This window comes from Euprymna scolopes, chromosome 20 (assembly GCF_053919585.1).
Source record: "Euprymna scolopes isolate OS-2025 chromosome 20, ASM5391958v1, whole genome shotgun sequence".
In the NCBI taxonomy this organism is placed as follows: domain Eukaryota; kingdom Metazoa; phylum Mollusca; class Cephalopoda; order Sepiida; family Sepiolidae; genus Euprymna; species Euprymna scolopes.
Genome location: NC_136501.1, coordinates 11,586,959 through 11,607,506, shown reverse-complemented (window position 1 = coordinate 11,607,506; position 20,548 = coordinate 11,586,959). Strand labels below are relative to the sequence as shown.

The 20,548-nt window shown below is 31.0% G+C and overlaps 1 protein-coding gene across 12 annotated transcripts in view; it reads left to right on the top strand.

Annotated features, from left to right (window-relative positions):
- Nucleotides 1-20,548, top strand: part of LOC145241322 (epsin-2-like) — a 138,132-nt gene that overhangs the window by 30,252 nt on the left and 87,332 nt on the right. For all 12 annotated transcript variants that reach the window (XM_080104152.1, XM_080104146.1, XM_080104148.1 and 9 more), the window contains exon 3: nt 12,317-12,917. In XM_080104152.1, the coding sequence (XP_079960278.1) occupies nt 12,429-12,917 (489 nt within the window). In that variant the 5' untranslated portion in view covers nt 12,317-12,428. The remainder of the gene's footprint in view (nt 1-12,316; nt 12,918-20,548) is intronic.

Here is a 20,548-nt window from a genome sequence, read left to right as displayed (position 1 = left end):
GAACCATTGGGGAGAGTGGGACTTATGAAACTTTTCAAAGAATCTAAAGACGGCATCTATTCTATCTGGAGTCACTAGCAGCAATTATCGATTAGGTTCATAAAATAACTGGAATATATTAGAATGTAAAGAAACAAAATTCATTTTTTTTTTTTTTTTTTTTTTTTCATAAAATTAAATCTCTGAAGAATTTATTTAAAAAGGTTAAAATATTTAAGTTATTTTCACTAGTATTTTTAAGATTTAAAATAAAAACTAGCATGTGTTACTTTAATTACTTGACTTCACATTGCAAATGCTATTTTAAACTTTTTTTTTTTTTTTTTCAAAACAAAAATTATAAACCTGACTATATTTGAAATTATTCCCAACCAGCAATATATCTTCACATGGATAACACTGGATGAATATAATCTAAATTAAACTCCTGAGCCATCTTGTGAATGAACAGTCATTGAAAGTGGTGTTGTTAAACTGCAACACCATCACAATAATTTTTTTTTTGTCCATGATGAATAACATCTGGACAAGTATTACTTATGACGGATAGGTTATTGTAATTGCTAAATATTTGAATTATTTTCTCTTTAAATTGAAGACTGGGAACAGATTGTAAATGAAAAAGATAGTTTTGAATTGTGTAAATTATCTGAAACAGCACTCCAAAATGTCACAAGCTGCTGCTGCTCTGGTCAATTATGTTTGACTCTTGCACGCTGCATACAAGTTTACTCTGGTGATGAACAAGTTAATGGTAATCGTACCTAATAACTAGGGCTATGACAAGAGGATATTCTTTTCATTATTTTGACTCTTGAGTATATATCAGTTAATATCTTCTGTTTTTATATAGTGATGTGTTTCTTGATTGTTTAACTGTCGAATATATACTCGAGTCAAAACAATAAGAATATTCTCTTGTCATAGCCCTACTAATGACATTGAAACATATGCAAAAAAATATGTATATTTTAATTTTGGAGACTAAAAAAAGTTTACTCTTAGCTTTATCACTTGATTGAATATTTTTTTGGTGACATATACTATTACTTGATATTTTCATTTTATTTTTTTAATCAGATTTTTTTAATTTAAATTTCTAACTAAACTTATCTTTAGTTTTATAGTTGTTTATTATAAGGAAATTATTCTTTATTTTGGTTGCAGAATTATGTTCCACCATAAATACCAGTTTAGTTCACCGAGGCGAAAAAGGTCAACTGTGTGTGAATTGCTTGCTAACTGATATTTAAAATCTTAGCTTTTGGCCTTTGTTTCTAAATTCAGAAAGGTTTAACTTGAAAAGAAACAAATTAATGCATGTATACGTGTGCATTACTTTCATACATATTGCCCTCGCAAATAATTTGACATTGAATTCTTTGACATGAAAAAGAACAATTTTAAAAAAGGGTTTAAAAAAAAACAAAAAACAATAGCAATTTAATAAACTTTAAAATGAACACTGATTCTTCTAAAATTATTCAGTAAGATTACGAACAGATTTCTCATTATTGCAAGAGAAAATTGGCAAAGTTTGAAAGTATCTTTTTCTTTTTTCTTTTTTTTTTTTTTTTTTTTTTTTTAAATTGCTTCATCATTATCATTTGAGAAATAAAAGGTGTACATGTGTACGAGATGAAAATGGATTAATCTGTCATTAACACACACACGCACTCACACACGTATATGCTTCTCAGTACTGATTTCCTAATTCTTAGTCTACAAATGAAGGAGAAGAAAGTTGAAGAGCTTACTCGTTCACTGATTTCTAGATTTGCCAATGCATTTTTGTATTGGATCAGTTATGGCTTAAATGGATCCGTGATTGGCAAACTATGGACTCCCCCTTGAATACTTGAAGTTGGCATCTTCATTTGTTGAATTCTTTGATCTGAATGAAATTTTTATTAAAATGACATTAGTTACATTTTCTAAAAATAGAATCCTGAAATTCAAGGTTCATACAGTACATGTGGGGAGGAGTCTAGTAGGACTTGTGTTTAAGAAAAAAAAAATTATTTTATTAAATGGCATATTTAATTGAATGAATCAAAGCAACACTTTCAATAATGTAACTATGAAACTATATTAATAAAAATATCGGACGAGATAGGATCGATCTGTCACCTGTATGTAACTTTACTAAATTAAAAAAAAACATTATTTTTTTGTTTTTTAACTGTATTAATCAAATAGTTACAAGAATAAAAAAACATTGGAAATGCAAAAGGATATAGGGATGGTATGCAAAAAAGTATACAAACAAGATAGCTATGAATGGCTAGGCACATGGAAATAGAATTGCATCCAAAGTATAGCCCTATAGCTTTTCTCCAATCTTCATTCCGTACCATCATTACGGTTGTAAAAAGCTATAGGGCTATACTTTGGATGCAATTCTATTTCCATGTGCCTAGCCATTCATAACTATCTTGTTTGTATACTTTTTGGCATACCATCCCTATATCCTTTTGCATTTCCAATGCTTTTTTATTCGTTAATTAGTATTTTTACTTACAGTCTTATTTTTAAACTTACATTCATGATAGTATTGTCTTTTTTAGGAGGCGGCTCATTGCCGCCTCGATTAGTAGCAGGTCGCTTCCTGCTGGGTTTTAGGTCTTTGGGTTTTGGGCCTTAGGAGTTGCCTCTTGGTCCTCCATCGGTTCTATATTACATAGAGAGTGCTACCGCCTCTCTGATAAAACAGTTAGAGTATTATAAAGTTCTAAAATGTTCATACCTTCACTATTAAATTTTTCTTGGTTCATTCTTTGGCGTTTTGGCAAAGATTTGGCAGTTTTGGATATTTATATTTATAATAGTTTGTGCATGAGGCAGCTTTTTTCCCCTTAGGATCCCTGTTATACCGTGCTTTTGAGTCAGCACGTGAGGCAGCCTTCTTTTTTTCTGGTTCTTTGTTATAAAGAGCACGTGAGGCAGCGTTTTTCTCCTCAGAATCCCTGTTATAACGTGCTTTTGAGTCAGCACGTGAGGCAGCCTTCTTTTTTTCTGGTTCTTTGTTATAAAGAGCACGTGAGGCAGTTTTTTCCCCCTCGGGATCCCTGTTATACCGTGCTTTTGAGTCAGCACGTGAGGCAGCCTTCTTTGCCTCAGGATTTGCATGATACTTAATTTGTATTATTTCAGCATTTTTCTGATAGTATTCTTTTTGCTCAGATAATACCTTGACTTTGTTTTTTTCATAGTCTGTATTTCTCTGAGCTTTTTTACTACGTGCTGACTTTGGCATTTTTTATTAAATGTAAACATATAACACTTATGTGTATCTTACTATAATATCACTTATCTTATAGCAAGACAACTCTCGTAGAATTGAGATACTGCCCCGTCACCAATAGTTAAAGTGTGGAACGGTATATACACCAATAGTGTAGTTGTTATCTTTATATGAAGTCCTAATCAGTGACAGTGTGAGGTTACTTGGTTAATTTATTGTAGTTTATTTTAGAAAACTTATTTGTTTTTATTAGTAGATTGTGTATAGTAGCCACAATATCTAGTTATTTTTGTGGCTAGGGCTTGGATTTTGATTCTTTTTGGTCAGCTTCCAGTGAGTTCTTAGAAGATGACTTTCTTGCAGTTTCTTTTGCGGTTAATTTAACTTATTTCCTTTGGTGTTTGGTGAGTTCTTAGAAGAACTGGTCTGATCTACTTTTCTTAGCGAGCGAAGAGATTCAGCTGCATTTAACAATGGTTGCTATAGTGTATTTTTGCGCATGCATGAGAATTTCAAGTTTCCTCCTTATTTTTCAATAGTTTGACAGTAGTCATGTCTTTCTGCCAAGAGCGACAGACGTCAGTGTTAGCCGTGATCGTCTAGAGGTTAGGACCCCGTGTTGTGGCCGTGCTAACCTAGGTTCGAATCCTGGTCACAGCATTGACATTTTGTACATATTTTACAGTCCAAAATCTGAAGAATTATTTGTTTTTATAACATTGTTTTTTGACGTCGTACTTGCTGATAGGTTACTCTTATAACAATTTTGATCAACTGAGATAAAGATTTCGTGGTTTCATTAACGCTGGTGGGTTACTGTTTAAAGAAAAAACCTTAACGTTCACCTCAAATATTCAGCGTCCAAGAAATATAGGCCACTGGCAAACTGGAACGTCTGTGAGCATCCGGTGTATTATTTGGAGCTGTCCCTTTTGAGAGAAGTTCCGTGTTCGAAGTGGTCTATCTACATTGGGTATATAGTGTTTAAAACTTGTTATTACACGTAATCTTATTTAATTATGGAGTTAGCTAAAAAGCGATGGGTCACTGCACTTCTCCGTGTAAAGAGCAGTCGATTGATGCTTGAACTGTTGTCAGAGACCGTTCGTACACCGAGATACATCGTCTCAAAAGAAAGAAGAAAGAACAATTGGCCATTTTTGTACCCTTTCTTTTTTGCTCTCCTTTGACATTTTAACCGACGTTCTGACACTCGCTAGATTCGTAAGACGCTTCTCTGTAAGAATATGTGCTTTTTGAAACTTATAAGTTCATTTTAGTTGAGATTTGGATAGTTTTGTTTTATAGGCGTGTACGGGCCATCCCTATATAGAGAGTGCTACCGCCTCTCTGATTAAAAATAAAATAAAGCTAAAAATGAATTTTTTTTTTTTTTCAAATCCTATTTAAAATAAAATTGTAAACCTAACAATATTTTCAATTATGTTTCTCTAAACACCCCCAACTCCTTCACCTAGACATTGTTGGTAAATACAGCTGGTTAATATTGCTGAACAAACTGTTTTCATAACACAAACTGGGTGGAAAATATCATTAGAATTAGATGATCATATTAAATAAAAATCAATTAAAAAAAAAAAATTGTATTTGGATTATTGGACTTTCCTTCTCCTCTTGGATATTGTTCTGAACATTTTAGTTGATGTAACCTCCAACCTTCTTCAGATGCATCTTGTCAGACTGCATGAAATTTTTAACTGAACCCTTCATTTAATCTGCGGATTACTTTCATTCTGTCAACCACGATTGTGTAGAAGTTTTCAGTAATTATTAATATTCTTAATATTGCTTATGAGAACCTTCAACCTCCAAAAGACTGTCACTCAAAACTGATTATTACTTACCACTTTCTTTATTCTGCCACGGTTCTATATGAACAATGATAGTATGAATTTGGGGAACCTTATACCAATTTTCATTATATGGCTATCTTCAAGTCCAATATAAACAAGTTCTTGCTGCATCGTCCCCTTAAATAATCAAATTATACTCAATTTACTCCACTAACGATTACTATGCTGTTGTCCTGATGACTATTGTACACTCATTAACTCTTACCCTTGAGTGGCTTTCAAGTCTTCATAAGTGGTGACTCCCTCTATTAAAATAAATGCGTAGTGTTACTACTAATAGATATATACTGTGAGATAAACTTAAGAGTAATTTTACAGCAACATGTATTCCAACATCCACTTTTCTTAGAAAAACTGTAGCAACATTCATCCTTAAGTTCATTAAAGTCTTTCTAAGTCATTTACTTTTTATTTAAGTCATTTCAGCCCATTTTTCGGACATTTTAGTTTATCTTTAAGAATTTCATGTCAATCCTAAATTCACGCATTCATTCATTACACGAGAGCACACGACTAATGGCTATCGGCCTTGTTGTCATTTACCTTACTCTCAGAACTAGTTAATGTAATTGTGGCAATGGTTTAGTCACAAATGTTACAAATCCCCAATATCGAGTTTAATAACTTGTGAAATTTTGTTTATCCTTAGTTTTCTACAATGAATACCAGACACATTAGTATCAGTTCAACGTATTTATTTTGAAGTTAATATAATGATAGAAAACCAGTAAAAAAAAAAACCCCAAAAAAAACAAATAGTTGAGCCCACTCTTAGATATTGTTTTAACCAAGTTTGTATTATAGGTGGAGGGAAACTGCAGAAGTGGAATTCTATACAATACTTTCCTTTTAGGTGACAACACCCTTGTAAAAGAATAACGCTTCTATTATCCTCATAAGAAAAGGAGAAGAGATCAAAGGGCTAAGTGGATAATGGGGGCGAGTAGAGGAGTAACCAGTGCGAAACGTAATGTCATATTTTATTTCATAGAATCATAATTTTTACAAGGATTCAGTATTAAATGCATAACATCTTTCAAAAATGTGATATTAAAAAAAACATTATCTGTACTTTTGGTAACACTTACTACATATATAAAGGAAACCAAGTATTCCAATCTCCAGAAACAAATTGACTGGAAGGATTCTTTTCACCAAAAATCCTGTGACTTTTCTTCATACTATAAAAAATAAAAGTATGGATAGTAGTAAAATGATACCCATTATTGAAATTAAAAAACAAAATAGTTAATTAATGAGATTGTTTTACAAAGCAGTATGCAAATTAGTTAACCTGTGAATGCTGATCACATAGATGTGACTAAGTATATTAGGAAGCTATTTTTCTACAATGAATAGGAATCTCACTGCCAGTGCAACAAATATCTTTATAAATATACAGATTATATTTCTGCTGGCTCTGTCTGACGATGCAATTAAAAAATGTCATGTACAAGCCTGAAACAACTTTTCAGTATAAAATTTTACAAGGAATTCAAGGATAGCATTTATATTTCTGAATTCATTTAGAATCACCAAGGGCCCAAGAAGACTAAGTAAATTGAATAAAAATTTCTAGTCAACTTGTGTCATAATTTCTTCCATTATTGTTGAAAATAGAATATTTAGATTTGAAAAAAATTTCATGAGTAACTCTCTGGATTTCAATAATTAAAAAACGAAAGCTTGCACTTTGAAAATGTAAATAAATATTAACAATATCAAGCAGTTTTTTTTTTCTTTTTTTAGATGTGTAAACTCTGGAAAGTTTGTATTTATTTTGTAAAATATATTTATTTTCTATATTTGCTATGTTTGAACATAAAGTTGTGGGAGGTTTTGTCCATTTAAAGGGAGTTTCATTTTCTGTGAATTACAAATAGCAAAGTGATTATGGGATGCTATACTGCAGTATTAGCACCAAAAGTAAGAAAAATTATCTTTCATTATTATTTTGTTTTTTGTGTGCCTCCCTCTAATAAAAAAAAATGATAGGGGATACAAATCTTAATTATTTGGTGTCTGTTATTATTTCATCTACTAGCTGCCTATTCCCCCCCCCCCCATTACTTACACCTTTATACTCTGGTTCTCATACCTATTAATGATAAACTATTTGAAGAATTGCTCTCAGACCACAGATGAATACAAAAAAGTAACCCTTATTCGACTTTGTATTAAACATGCCCATCAAGACCTCATTCTGTAGTATTTTTATTTCATATTTCAGTATTATAACTTAAATACTGTTTTTATACAAAACAAATAGTTTCTCACTATAAACGTTTTCTTTGTGAGAAGCATTTTTATTGGATAATTCATATCACTTTTCATTCATTTGACCAATCACTACATTTGTAAATCTCTAATTGATTTACAGAATGACTAATAAAAGTAACTGATATTTCTGTATAAATTTAAATTGATTCCAATTCAAGCCAGTCCAAGTTATTGGCAGAACTAGTATGATGTTGATAAACCCAAAACCAGCAGAAGATTGTCATTGTAAGGTTGTATCTGCTTAAACTTTGTTGCTTAATCTAATTAAAGCGCAATCTATAGAAGAAAAACTCTGAAGTCTCGCAATTCCTCCATTAATATTTAACTGATTTTTGAACTTTCAAAAAATAAGTGTTTGTAAGGTATATCCAGTAGTGATGCCTCAATTTGAGTTATAGCGAGTGTAGAGTCGACCTTTTAATTGACATGACTTGCATGTCAACTCTGGCAGGTTTGGTAGGGTCCCACTTAGGGACAAAAATCTGTTTGGGGGCATGAAATGAAACTGCGTTTGATGGTTACACATAAATTTACAGCATGAATATTTGAAAATATAAGTATTTATAAAAATCAAAATATTTTGTTGAAAAATCTAATATTAGTGTGAAAATGAATTCACAATTATCGGCACTTCTACTTAATTTTAAAGGTTGAAAAATGAAACGTTTTGCATATTTTGGACAAAAAATATGAACATGAATTAAACGTGAAATAAGCAGAGAATATACAATAAATGCAGTTACTATCATTAAGTTTTTATTTATTTTTTTTTTTAACCAAGTACTTGGTGGCAGGCAAGTGGGGTGCCTGCTGGCCACAACTAAAACGGAAATATTACCTTGCATCAGTGAGACAAAATTTGTATTTCTCGTACAAATTTTGTCTTGCTGATACAAGGTAATATTTTTTTTAAGTAGTTTAGAGCTACTTGAAATAAAGGAGTGTTTTTGTGCTCGCACTCTGTCAAAAGATAAAATATTGTTTGTAAACTTTCTATCATAAACAATTAGGAAATTTGAACGCATAAACACTTCGCATACAAAATTTGTATCGTTATTGTCATAAGATCTAAACGAAAAAAATATCTAAAACTGTTTTCATATTTTATCTAAAACTTCTATAAAGTTGTCATTAGATTGCTATCCTTAGTAAATTGTTATATATTATCTGCATATTAAGTTGTCCCTAAATCTAAACAAATCTAAAATGATTTTCATACATAATCTGCATATTAAATTGTCATGAGATCTAAACAATAAGAAATGTTTAAAGTGGTTTTCATAAATTATCTGTATATTTAGTAAATTGTCATGAGATATAATGAAATCTCCATGACAAAGTATGAATAATCTAAAATGTTAAAGTTTTTCCCCACTTATCCTAACTCTATTACCATCAAAACAGGATATTAGGCTTATTTAATTTTGATGCATGTAAATTTAAAATAATGTATATGTAATCTGCAATTAGCTTTGGATCGTTTTATTTAGAATTTTATTTATTTTTATTAATATTCTGTAATATATTTTTTTAATTTGCATTTTTTATTCTTACATATAATAAACTTACTGATAGTAAAAGGTCTGTCGTTGGGATGCTGAGAACAGGTACATTTTTACCCTAAAAGCCACAGAATCATAAAAACAATGTCTTATGACTAGGCATTTTCAAACGAATGCAAAAAGAAAACAACTTTTAATGGAAATGGGTAGTGTAGTATCTGTTCTGTTGTCATAGGATGATCCTTCCCAGGGTTATCATTTTCATGGGGTGGAGTTAATCCTCCCAATTATTATGTCTTTGGACTTAGAGAATAGTGTAATATCTGCTTTTTTTTTTGTTGTCCTGAAACCATGCTCGCAGACATTGCCTTCTCTTGGGTGGAGGGGTATCCTCCCAAGTATTACCCCTCTTTTTCTGTATGTGAAAGTGGGGGGTAGTTTACTATTCCCTCCTCATATCGTTTTCTCAGCTATTACCGCCTTTGGTAGTCAGTGTAGTATACGTTAGTTCGCAATATTATCCTCTCAAGCTATCAAAAGTATACTTCCTTTGGGCACACTTTTGCTCGTAGATAATATCATCACATATTTTAAAAATGCTGTAAAAAAAACACACACACACAAGACTATTCTTTCATGACTATTAAATGTAGCAATTGACATAAGTCTTTATATACAATGTTTATAGAGATGCCAGTCCATTGGTTAGAAAAAAGTCTGTTGCTCATTATAGAATACTTCCTAAGTGTTTAAGTGTCAGTCTAAAAGCAAAAGGTCAGCTTGAAAAGGGCCAGCAGCTGCTCTGTTGTTAAGTCATTAAGAGCTGACTCAGTACTTAAGCCACCTCTTCTCATTAAATACTCTTTGTTTTCAGATGCATGCATCATTAGATTTAGGATATCTTTCATGCTGCATACAAAATGTATTATATCTTTGAGATGAACGTAGTGAGTCAGAAAATAAGATACTTTCAAATTAGAGATTTTCTTTCCATTATTTAAGTCTTTGTGTGTATTAATGCGTCACTTTGATTAATACCCTTGAGAGAGCTATGATACATATATCTTCACTCCAACTATGTGTTAAATAGACTCTCAAGCTTTGGTTGTGCAATTAGTCTAGGAGAAGGAAAACTCTAAAAAAAAAAAAAAAAAAAAAAAAAAGCTAATGTTCTCTGCTTATCCCAGTCATCATGGACTTCCATACCTTTTGAATCTGGGGAGGTGCAGTTGAAATTGTGCAATGTTTGTTTTATCATATTTTCCATGCAGATATGCTTACAGAGACTATTGTCTCAAGACTGAAAGGAGGCCTTTATATATATTTTCTTGTATATTTTGTATTTTTGGAATAACTAATGTTTAGTGTTTATAATGTTGAGTCATGTGAAGGGTAACTTTATGAATTTTATGTTGCTTTTATATTTTTTTAATTTAGAAGATTGCGTGCTTTACAGCATATAAAGCAAATTTTCAGCATAACTTTGATTGTTGCACATTGAATTTTTATCTTTATTTACTATTCAATGTTTATTGAAATAAAAAAAAATGCAATAATATAAAATGAAATTTTTTCAAATCCTAATTAAAAAAAATAATTACAAAATTAAGTCCTGCTCAAAATGTCCTTGAGTTTATTTGTAAAAAAAAAGTTATTTAAATCTTTTGTTAATTGAAAATTCTTATCAAATCCTCATGCATTAAAAGCTTTGAAAGCTATGGATATCCAATGATTTTATAGACTAAAACAATCACTCCAGAATGGGTAAAATTAATATCTGGAATGGCACCATTTTTATATCCTCTGGAAAATTAAAATCAGAATATGTCTAGAATCCTTTTTCTGGTTTCACTGTTGGATGATTGTATTTTAAAAATTGTTTAAAATTTAAGACTTAAGTAATCTTAAGCAATTTATATTCAAGAAATAATGATTCATCATTGTCTAATAACTATGGATCAAATTTAAAATGTTTGAATTTTTAACTGGGTAGTGGTTCCTATATTATGCCCTGTAAAAAAAAAAAAAAAAAAAAAAAAAAAAAAAAAACTTTAAAGAAATTGAAACTGGGGGAGTATTTACTGATGTCTAGTACCTGTTGTTAAAATTTCACAAAAATCGAAGATATCAAAATTTTAACACCCTTCCACCACTTGTATTAAACAAGATTAAACTAAATATGGCCCATATAAAACTACCCTTATGCCTAGCAGTTTTTTCAAAATTCATAATGATCAGTTAATTAGTTAGTGAATCCTGTATGTATATATACATACTAGCAAAAGTACCTGTCGTTGACTGGGTTCAAAAATAGCCTACAAAAAATGGACTCTCCTTTATGAAAGCATGATAGGTTATGAAAAGGAAGGGTTGTAAAGAGATAGCTTCGAATTTGGGGGTATCAAAACCAAAGCAAAATATGATGAAAGTAAAAATGAAATAGATAAACCCCATAATTTATTATACCATACCTGTTCACACTGAAACACTTATCACAATATTCTGTGGATCTATATTAAAAACCTTGTTAAACTTTGTGATATATTTCCATTCTATAGAGGTCAGGCGCAAACGAACACCCCATAATTTTATTATATCATATTTCTTCAAACTGAAACATAATTACCAAAGTATACTTACGCAGATAGATATGAAAAGTCTTTATTAAAGTTTGTGGCTATTTCCATTCTATAGAGGCCAGGCGTGAACGCAGACCCCACAATTTTATTATACCATCCCTAATGAAGTTAAAACATACTTATCAAAGTATTATGTACATCTATATCAAAAACACTTGTAAACCTTTTTAAATTTTTTATTTCCATACTTTGTGGACCAGGCTCGTACGCAGACCCCACAATTTTAATGAATCCTCTATGATAGTCAACCATATAGGAGCCTATTCATGACCAGACACGCACACACACACACACACAGACGTTCAGCTGTATATTATAGATATAGATATTTAACTTTAGATGGATAAGACTAGAATAAAATGACCATCATGAAATTAGTTGACCAATACAAATTAGATGCAGCTAGGATGTTATGCTTTCTTCTATTTAATAAAGTGAAGTCTCTTTCCTCCTCTCTAACTTGCTTCTCTCTCTTTACCCTTCTTTGGTACCTCCTCCCCAGTTTTATCCTTATAAAAACTATTTTTCATTTTAACCTTAATCTCCGTGTCAAATTAAATCAACTACATGCCCACTATGATTTAATTTTATCTTTTTTAAATAATTTAAAACGTTTTCCTCATTTAATTTTATCCAAACCTTTTTCTGTTCGCTTTTTCTTTTCTTTTGTTTTTTTTTTTTTTGTTTGTTTTTTTTTTTTTGTTTTTTTACATTGTTAATTTCCTTGTTTCTGTCAGCCTTATTAAAGTTTTTATTTTTTATTTTTTTTTAATCTAGGTCTAAAAAAACTATGAAATTTTAAGGGTATTTGTGAACCCAATTTTTTTTTTTTTTTTTTTTTTTAATTTTTTTTAACGGTGGATTTGTGGCTGCAACAAAAGTCGTAAAAATGCCAACAATTCGACGAACAATTAAAAATGTTGTTTGGAATTACTCTGATGCTCAGATTAAAGTTCGAGAAGCAACTTCTAATGATCCATGGGGACCTTCAAGTACCCTGATGTCTGAAATTGCAGATCTTACTTACAATGTTGTTGCCTTTACAGAAATCATGCAAATGATTTGGAAAAGACTAAACGATCATGGTAAAAATTGGAGACACGTCTACAAATCGCTAGTACTTTTGGATTATATAATTAAAACGGGGAGTGAAAAAGTGGCACAACAATGTAAAGAAAATATTTATGCAATTCAAACATTAAAGGACTTCCAATATACTGAAGATAATAAAGACCAAGGTATGAATGTACGGGAAAAAGCCAAACAGCTAGTATCTCTTTTGAAGGATGATGAACGATTACGAAATGAACGAGCTAAAGCGCTGAAAGCTAAGGAAAGATTTGCCCAAAATGCCATGGGAATCGGAAGCAATAATAAGGTAAAAAATATTTTGGTTTTTCTACATTTTTTTTTTAATTCTTGAAAAAAAAAAAAGTGTTTTTGTAATAAAGCAATATATTGTTTTAATTAGTAATTCTTAGTTGAAAAAAAATGTCATGATTAACAGTTTTATTTTTATTTTATCCCCTTATTTGTGAAGATGAATATAGATTTAAAATTTGTATAAAATTTTTCAAAACTTAACTTTGGTCTAACATCAAAATGTGACAAGAATTCACATATTTTTTTCTATTTTCAAAAACTTGGAATTTATGTATATCTCTTTATATAAAGTTAACTATGTATATGTTTATAGATTTGTATAGAGAAGATTCACTAAGTAACTTATTATAAATTTTGTAATGCATAAGGGGACCAAACATGGACTATATTTAGTTTATGTAAAGAGGGTAAAAATGGGGTTGAAGCATCGTGTGAAAATTCAAATACTTCCAGTTTTTTGTGAAATTTTAACAATAAGTATTAGGAATTAATATTTTCCCAATTTTTTTCTCCCAAGTATTTTAAAGGATTTTTAGAGGGCATAATATGAAAATTCAAATATTTCTGATTTGCATGAAATTTGATCCCTATTCATTAGACACCAATTAAGCAAGATTTCCTGAATTTCAATTTCTTAAAACCCCTTATAGTTTTCTTAATTTTTAGGATCAAAATTAAGAATTTTGATAAAATTTGAAATTAAGATTCTTGATGTAAATTTTCAAATCATATCTTAATTTTACTCTCAAAGTGCAAAACTGTTTTGGAATTAATTTTACCCGTCCTGGGTGGAGTATTCTTTCCTATTTATATATTAAATAGTGGGATTTTCCCCTGTAACTTTGGTGGGTATAACTTTCTTACCAAAACTATATAAGAATCTGATTCAGCTGCTATTTTAAATCGATTACTCATACAATTTTTACAGAAACTATAAATTCAGTTTTGTTCAAATTTATTTATTTTTTTTTTTAATATCTTTAATCCTACTCGATTATATATTTTATTATTTTAGTTACCCACTAGCGTGGGTGCCCGGTGTTGGCCGGTTGATTGTTTTTCTGGACGTACCTGCCAAGAGTGCCATGGACAAGCGTTTGCTATGTATTCAGTTTCGTTTTTATACTGAAAAGCCAAACAATCACGTGGAGTTTAAAAAAAAAAAAAAAATTGCAAAAATAGTGTGTAAAAATCGCTCAAATTAAAGATACACACGGCTTCGTTTTGTGAATCGGAGATATTACAATCCAGGGAGTATATAAAAAAGTTCTAAGAAACGGTGATTCCCCCCCCTTGAAGTCATAATAGCATGTACACTCAAATCTACTGTAATTCACATACACTGAGAAGACATTTTTATAAGATACTTTTTAGCATCATTAGTTTCTATTTCAATCTTGCAATGGTATGAGATGCTCCTATCTGCATTTGTTTTTTTTATTAAGACTCATTTTGATTGGATAATGAAGAAAATCTTTTGCATTTTACAAGAATAAAAAATTATAGGATTTACATTTACCCACTATTTGTTTTGTCCTAAACAAATTTGCTTTTTCTCAAATATGAATATAGTTGATATTAGTTTTTGCCTAAATTTTCACATATACGATTAAAACTTTCATTTATTTAAATCTATAATTGGTATTCCTAATACTGATTCTTAAAATCATTGTAATGGCTATGATTTGCGTTGCATGCATATGTTCATCCATCACTTTACTGTGTGAAATAGTAGGTATTCGACAGATCCAACGTTGCTAGGACAACTGGGTCCTAGATGTGTTCGTTTGTCATCTTGCGTTGTAATAGAGTAGCAGTTCAACAGATTTGATTTTGCCATGGCAACTGGATCTAGCATACTTACATAGACAGTTTTGGGCATGATCATTTCATCTGTCACATTTATATCTGAATTATATCAGACAGGAATGAATTGAAGTGTCTTTTTTTTTTTTTTTTTTTTTTTTTTTTTCAATATTATAGAGGAGTTTTTTTTAGTCTTTTTGATACAAACTATTATTCCTGATATGATTGTTTTACGCAGAATGTTTTGTGTGTGTTGAAGAAGAGTTCTATAATAGAGAAAGGTGATTTCCTTAGCATTTCATACCTTTTTGATTTGTTTTGCTTGAAAGCAAATAAGTCCATCGGCTTTATGTATCACTTTAAAACCAGAAATAATTTTCTATTTAACCTTTTAGATGCTCTCAAATTCCTTTCAAATGACAGGATTTCCAGCTCTCAAAAGCATCAATAATACACAGAAATGACTTTGTTGCACTTCAGCAGTATTAAACATTTCAAATGGTTTTGAAATAAAAGAATTCAAAAAATTATAAAATCATCTCAAATTTTCTGTGTAATATTCATTTATTTTCATTATTAAATTTTTACTGCCAAAAGTAACTTTCTTTTTAATAATCTGTATTCGACAGGGCCTTCTACATGCCTTGATAATAATTGTGTATGTGTGTGTAACAATTATTGTTAGACATAAAATTGTCACACTCAGCCCTTAAGAGCATACAGAATTCTGACATACAAGAGACTATTAAACATAACATTCGATCATTTTAAAGCAATGTGATAGATATCACGGTATCAATACTTCTGGCAAACCTGATGTCAATTTGTGTGGCTGCATGATGCATTTTAGTTTAATTTCCATAGCAACAACAATGTGAAGACGATGTTCAGTTAGAGCAAATATCTTCAGACAGAAAGGCATAAAAAGTTTGACATCGTGGGGAAGGGGGTGGGTGGGGGTAATTCATGTTGGAAAGGATGAACATGTGAGCTATATCAGTTTACAGTGAGATTAATAAGATTAAATATTTCTGCATTTGACAAATGTGATTTCTTTGAAATTTGTTAGTTTTTATTTTGCTACGATTTTTAAAGAATTTAAAAGTAATCAAGAATATAAGTAGAATAAATGATAAAAAATATCTTGAATTAATTTTAATGAGCTCATTATTACCTCAACTCAAAATTTTTGTTGAAAAAAAGTTTAATAAAAACTATAAATCGATTATTGTTCTGGCCTTGATACAATACTCATATTTAAGCCCTCACATAATTTTTTTTTATCTATATACCTATAAAGTGGAGTTTTTTTTGTTTTGTTTTTTTTAGCTCTGATTTTAATATTAAAAGCCTACTTTTTCTATTTAAAAATTACTAAAATGAACTTAATATGCCATGGGTGGTTACATGAAGGTTAATTAATTTGCATATTTCTTTGAAAAATGAACATTAATTATTTATTCATTTTATGGTTTCTTATTAGATGAATGATTTTATTTGACTATTACACTTAATTCTTTTTATACATATTTTCCAGATTGTGCATAATTGTGTAAAATTTAGGATGAAAAAGTTCTAGCACACAAACATGTTTTTATGCATGTAATATATATGATCTTGTCTTTGTGCGAAACATCTCTACCAAACTTCTGTCTGAATATTTGGTTTACAGATTTGAAACTTGATATATAGAGTATTTAGACCTCGGGAACACTTTGATTTGATTTTTAGTTTATAAAAATAGATGCTAAAGGGTCAAAATCAGGATAAAAAAACAGTTGACCTTGGCAAGAGTAAATCGACTATCTTCTAAGCATGCGTACATACTTATTTTTTATTTGAAGTCGCTTAGTTTTTAGCTTTTTTTTTTATCAATCTGGCCATAGCTCAGCTGATAACAGTGAACACTGAAGTGCTAAATAATGACTGGCTGGAGTGCTGAATGTTTTGGTTTTGATTCCAGCTGATGGCACCAAAGTCCTTTTTTTTTTTTTTTTTTTTATAACTTTTGAAATCGTTATATATATTGGGTACAATATAATAATCAATAGAATTTGGTCTATAATAATAATAAATACAAAATTTGTATGTATTAAAATATATTTAACCATATTTTATGACCAGGTAACACCTGGCGGCCTGCTAGTACTTCTATAAACTTAAAATTTCCGATATTTTGATGGCATGTATGATTTATTACTTTTTATTACAAAAAGTAAATTAACCATACATCTGAATTCTGAGGTATAACTTATGGCACATATTTTGTTAAAAAATTGCTAAGAAATAAAACTCAGAACAAAGTCCTAGGTAACTAACAGTGAAGAAAATTGAAACCTCATTATTTTAATTTTTGACTTGTAACAGACCAACAAACTAAAGATATACCAGTTTTATTTTATTGGTCCCCGAACAAAAGGAGGGTGGACCTGTAAATTCACCCATATCCGTTCATCCATCCGCACTTTTCTAAATAACTACGCCTAACCTAACCCTAAACCCCCCCACCCACCCAGCGGTACCTTTTGAGTTAAAATGATTAAAATATAAAATAAATAATTTGTCTTTTATAGCATTTTAACTGTAAATAATTTACATGACGGGTTTGTTTTACTATATACATAGATTCGAAAAAGTTGTCAAAAAACAAATGTATAACAAATAAATGTTATCAAAGGCAAGATAAGTTATTTTTCTATCAAACTGGATAAATTTTTAGTGTTTTTATTTAATGTAAAGTAAAACTATTTACATTCAGAAATTCCAAAGCTCATATTTATGCAAATGAGTATGGGTCTCGCTTTTGGTCCAATTGTGCACGTGCAGTACCATTTCTGTATATGCTGTCATGACATTTGTCTGGTTACGCATTGTCTGAACCCCTCCATGGTCCCTGATCACAGCATTGGCAAGGTCACACTGGTAATCTCCTGTGTGTGCTTTGACACGAGTGGTTTGAGGTTTCTCTATTTTGTGTTGTCTGTTGCCAGGCAGTGTGATATATTCAGTGTCATCTGAAATCTTATCTGCTTCGTCAGATGGTGTTGGTTGGCTTACAGCACTGCCTTGGTCATTCAAACTGGCAGTGCTTAGCCTGATGATTGGGTTCGGAGCAATTAAAACAATGCAGTGAACTCTGGGTTTGGATACTTTTTACGTGACTGATTAGTTGATGGTGGCAGCAACCCTTTTGTTGTTCATGACGGTTCTTGCTCGGCTGAGTAAGCTTTCCATCTGGATGTGGTTAATGTTGGCAGATGCACACAACTTCTGCGTATGGGTAGGGAGTTCAGCCACTAGTTGTAAGTCATCTTGGTTTTAGAAATGTTTTTTCCTAACAAAATGGCAGCATCAATCCAAAAAACCTTTGACTTGTAAAAGCAGACTAAAATGAAGAATAGTTTCTGGTAGGCAGCTAACCCAAAAAATTCCTGAAACAAAGAGAAAAGCTCCTTTCTGTGTGAAGACAAAAGGTTAGATGCAGAAATTCTTAAGAGATTCAGTGTATTTATGATTCCGGTTTCTGATTGGTTGGTAGCAGGGCTTGGTTCCATCTGATTGGTCAGTTCTTATCACCTCTGTTTATAAATAGAACTTTCCAATTTATTGTAATCATACGGTCATCGCTATACCAACAATATTGCAACAATGTATACTTCAGTGGCACGCTGGGAACTCCTTTGATCAAACTGGAGTTTTGTCAATGCTACATAAGGTGCATCGCAAAAACTGCTTGTACGTCTGACATGGGTCAAGTACAAGAACCCTGCACATCTTTTACCTGTATCACATTGGTCTTATCTGCATCTGACAGTTGCTGATATACATGAAAGGCTTTTCTAGCTAGTCGCAAGGGGAATACTTGCTCGATCCTCTCAATCCCTGAGAGTTTACAAATTAGATTCACTCTTTCCACCCAGTCTACAATTGCTCCATTATATTCCAGTAGGAGTTTTAGGTTAAACCTTTCCTCAGCTATAACGCTGAAATAGCTTGTGTTGTATTTTTCTGTTTTGTTTTTGCTTCATCCACTTCTACAATGGCAGTTGACATGGAAACAAATGACACACAGAGATCTGCCTTACTTAGAAACTGTCTACACTCAGAAATTCAGTTTTATGCCCCCACTCCTCGAGGCCCATGCTTATGTAAATGAGTACCAACCTTGCTTTTGATCCAGGCGTGCATGAGCACTGCAATTTCTGTATCCACCAGTATGACATATGCTTTATCACACGCTGTCTACAGATCTAAGAATTTCTTTTTGCATAATCAAAATTAATAAATCTCTTTTCTTCTGTGTTATCCTTATCTAATTGACGTGTATGTCTATGAACACACTTTTTAAGTTGCATGGAGAGAATCACTTTTTCTACATTTAAGAAATATTAAAGAGTGGTTGAATCAAGTGACAGAGAGTGAGAAAGATAGATAGCTAAAAGAGAAATAAATGACTTGTTGAGTTAATTATAGATTATAACTAATTAAAACCATTGTTTTTTTTTTTTTTAAACATGATAGAATTTAAGAACTAAGAATTATTTTAGCATGTATTTCATGTTATCTTTATTATATAAAAGGAACTTTGTGTGTAAGTTCGTTCCCTATGGATTTGGAAATAGCTGGGTCAATTTTTTTTTTTTAATTACACCCGTTCTTCCATAGGTTTTGTATCGAAATGTCTGATTAAGTATTGAAAATTGGTAATCAAAAAAATCTGATTAAAGAAGGAAGTCTGATTTTGATTAAAGTTAACACCTTTATACAATCTAACACCACAAGTGCATTTGAGAAGTTTTATCACCACATAAACAGAAAAACCCAGCCTATGAAATCCACTGTAGATTATTTTATAAGACAGAGGCACATTTGAAACGAATCTCTCTCTTTAAGAACTAAAATTGAAATCTTATTCATGAGGTTACCTTTTCTCTTCAACCTTGCAAACAAAACAGTAAACATCAATGTCTATTTTTCTGGTTTTGGGATTTGAACTAAATCTGGGAAACTTAAAAAAATATCTGTAAAAAAAATATTAAAAAAAATGTGAACAATGCATAAAAAAATTTACATATCCATATGTTGATTTTGCATTAACAATTTTATTAATATAACCGTAGTCATTCTTGGTAGTGAATGAGTAAAATCTTGCAATGAAAGTATTGCAAGCAAATCTGTTAATACTTTTATGAGGAAATCCACTCAAAATAATGAAGTTTTGATAAACATAATTAAAAGTCCGCCTGTAGAGTATGAACAAATACTCTATTCAGATTCATTAAAGTTTAAAAACTCTGACTGCCACCAAAGAAATATTCTTTTTTCACTCATAATTTCTAATATATATATATCTGGAAATTTCACAAGTTGCTTTCTACATTTATATGTATAATTTGCTTTTAATGATAACATTTCTTAATCAGGGGTTTTCTCTCAAGACCAAAGCCAACAAGATCTAGGCCATTGAGATGGCTCGTTTCTTAACTGAGTTATGTTTCTGGTCTTATGCAGTTCTAGGAGATCACTCTCTCCAGCTTTACCTTCTTTTGAGAAGAGGTTAGTTTATTATTAATTACTTAAGGTGCCTGAAGAACACCAATAGAGGTGCCCGAGCATTTTTCATGCCATAGTGCTCTTCTGATGCTAATGTCACATCATCCTACTGTAGGAAAGAAAGAGAATCATTCTTAAAACAATACATCTCAGCATTTCCAAGATTTTTAGATGGAGATTGATATTTTGGATTATTTGAACAATGTTCGTTTTGATTATGAATATAGCAATGTTTTAGTTGGTGTAACCTTTCCTCAGAAGCATCTT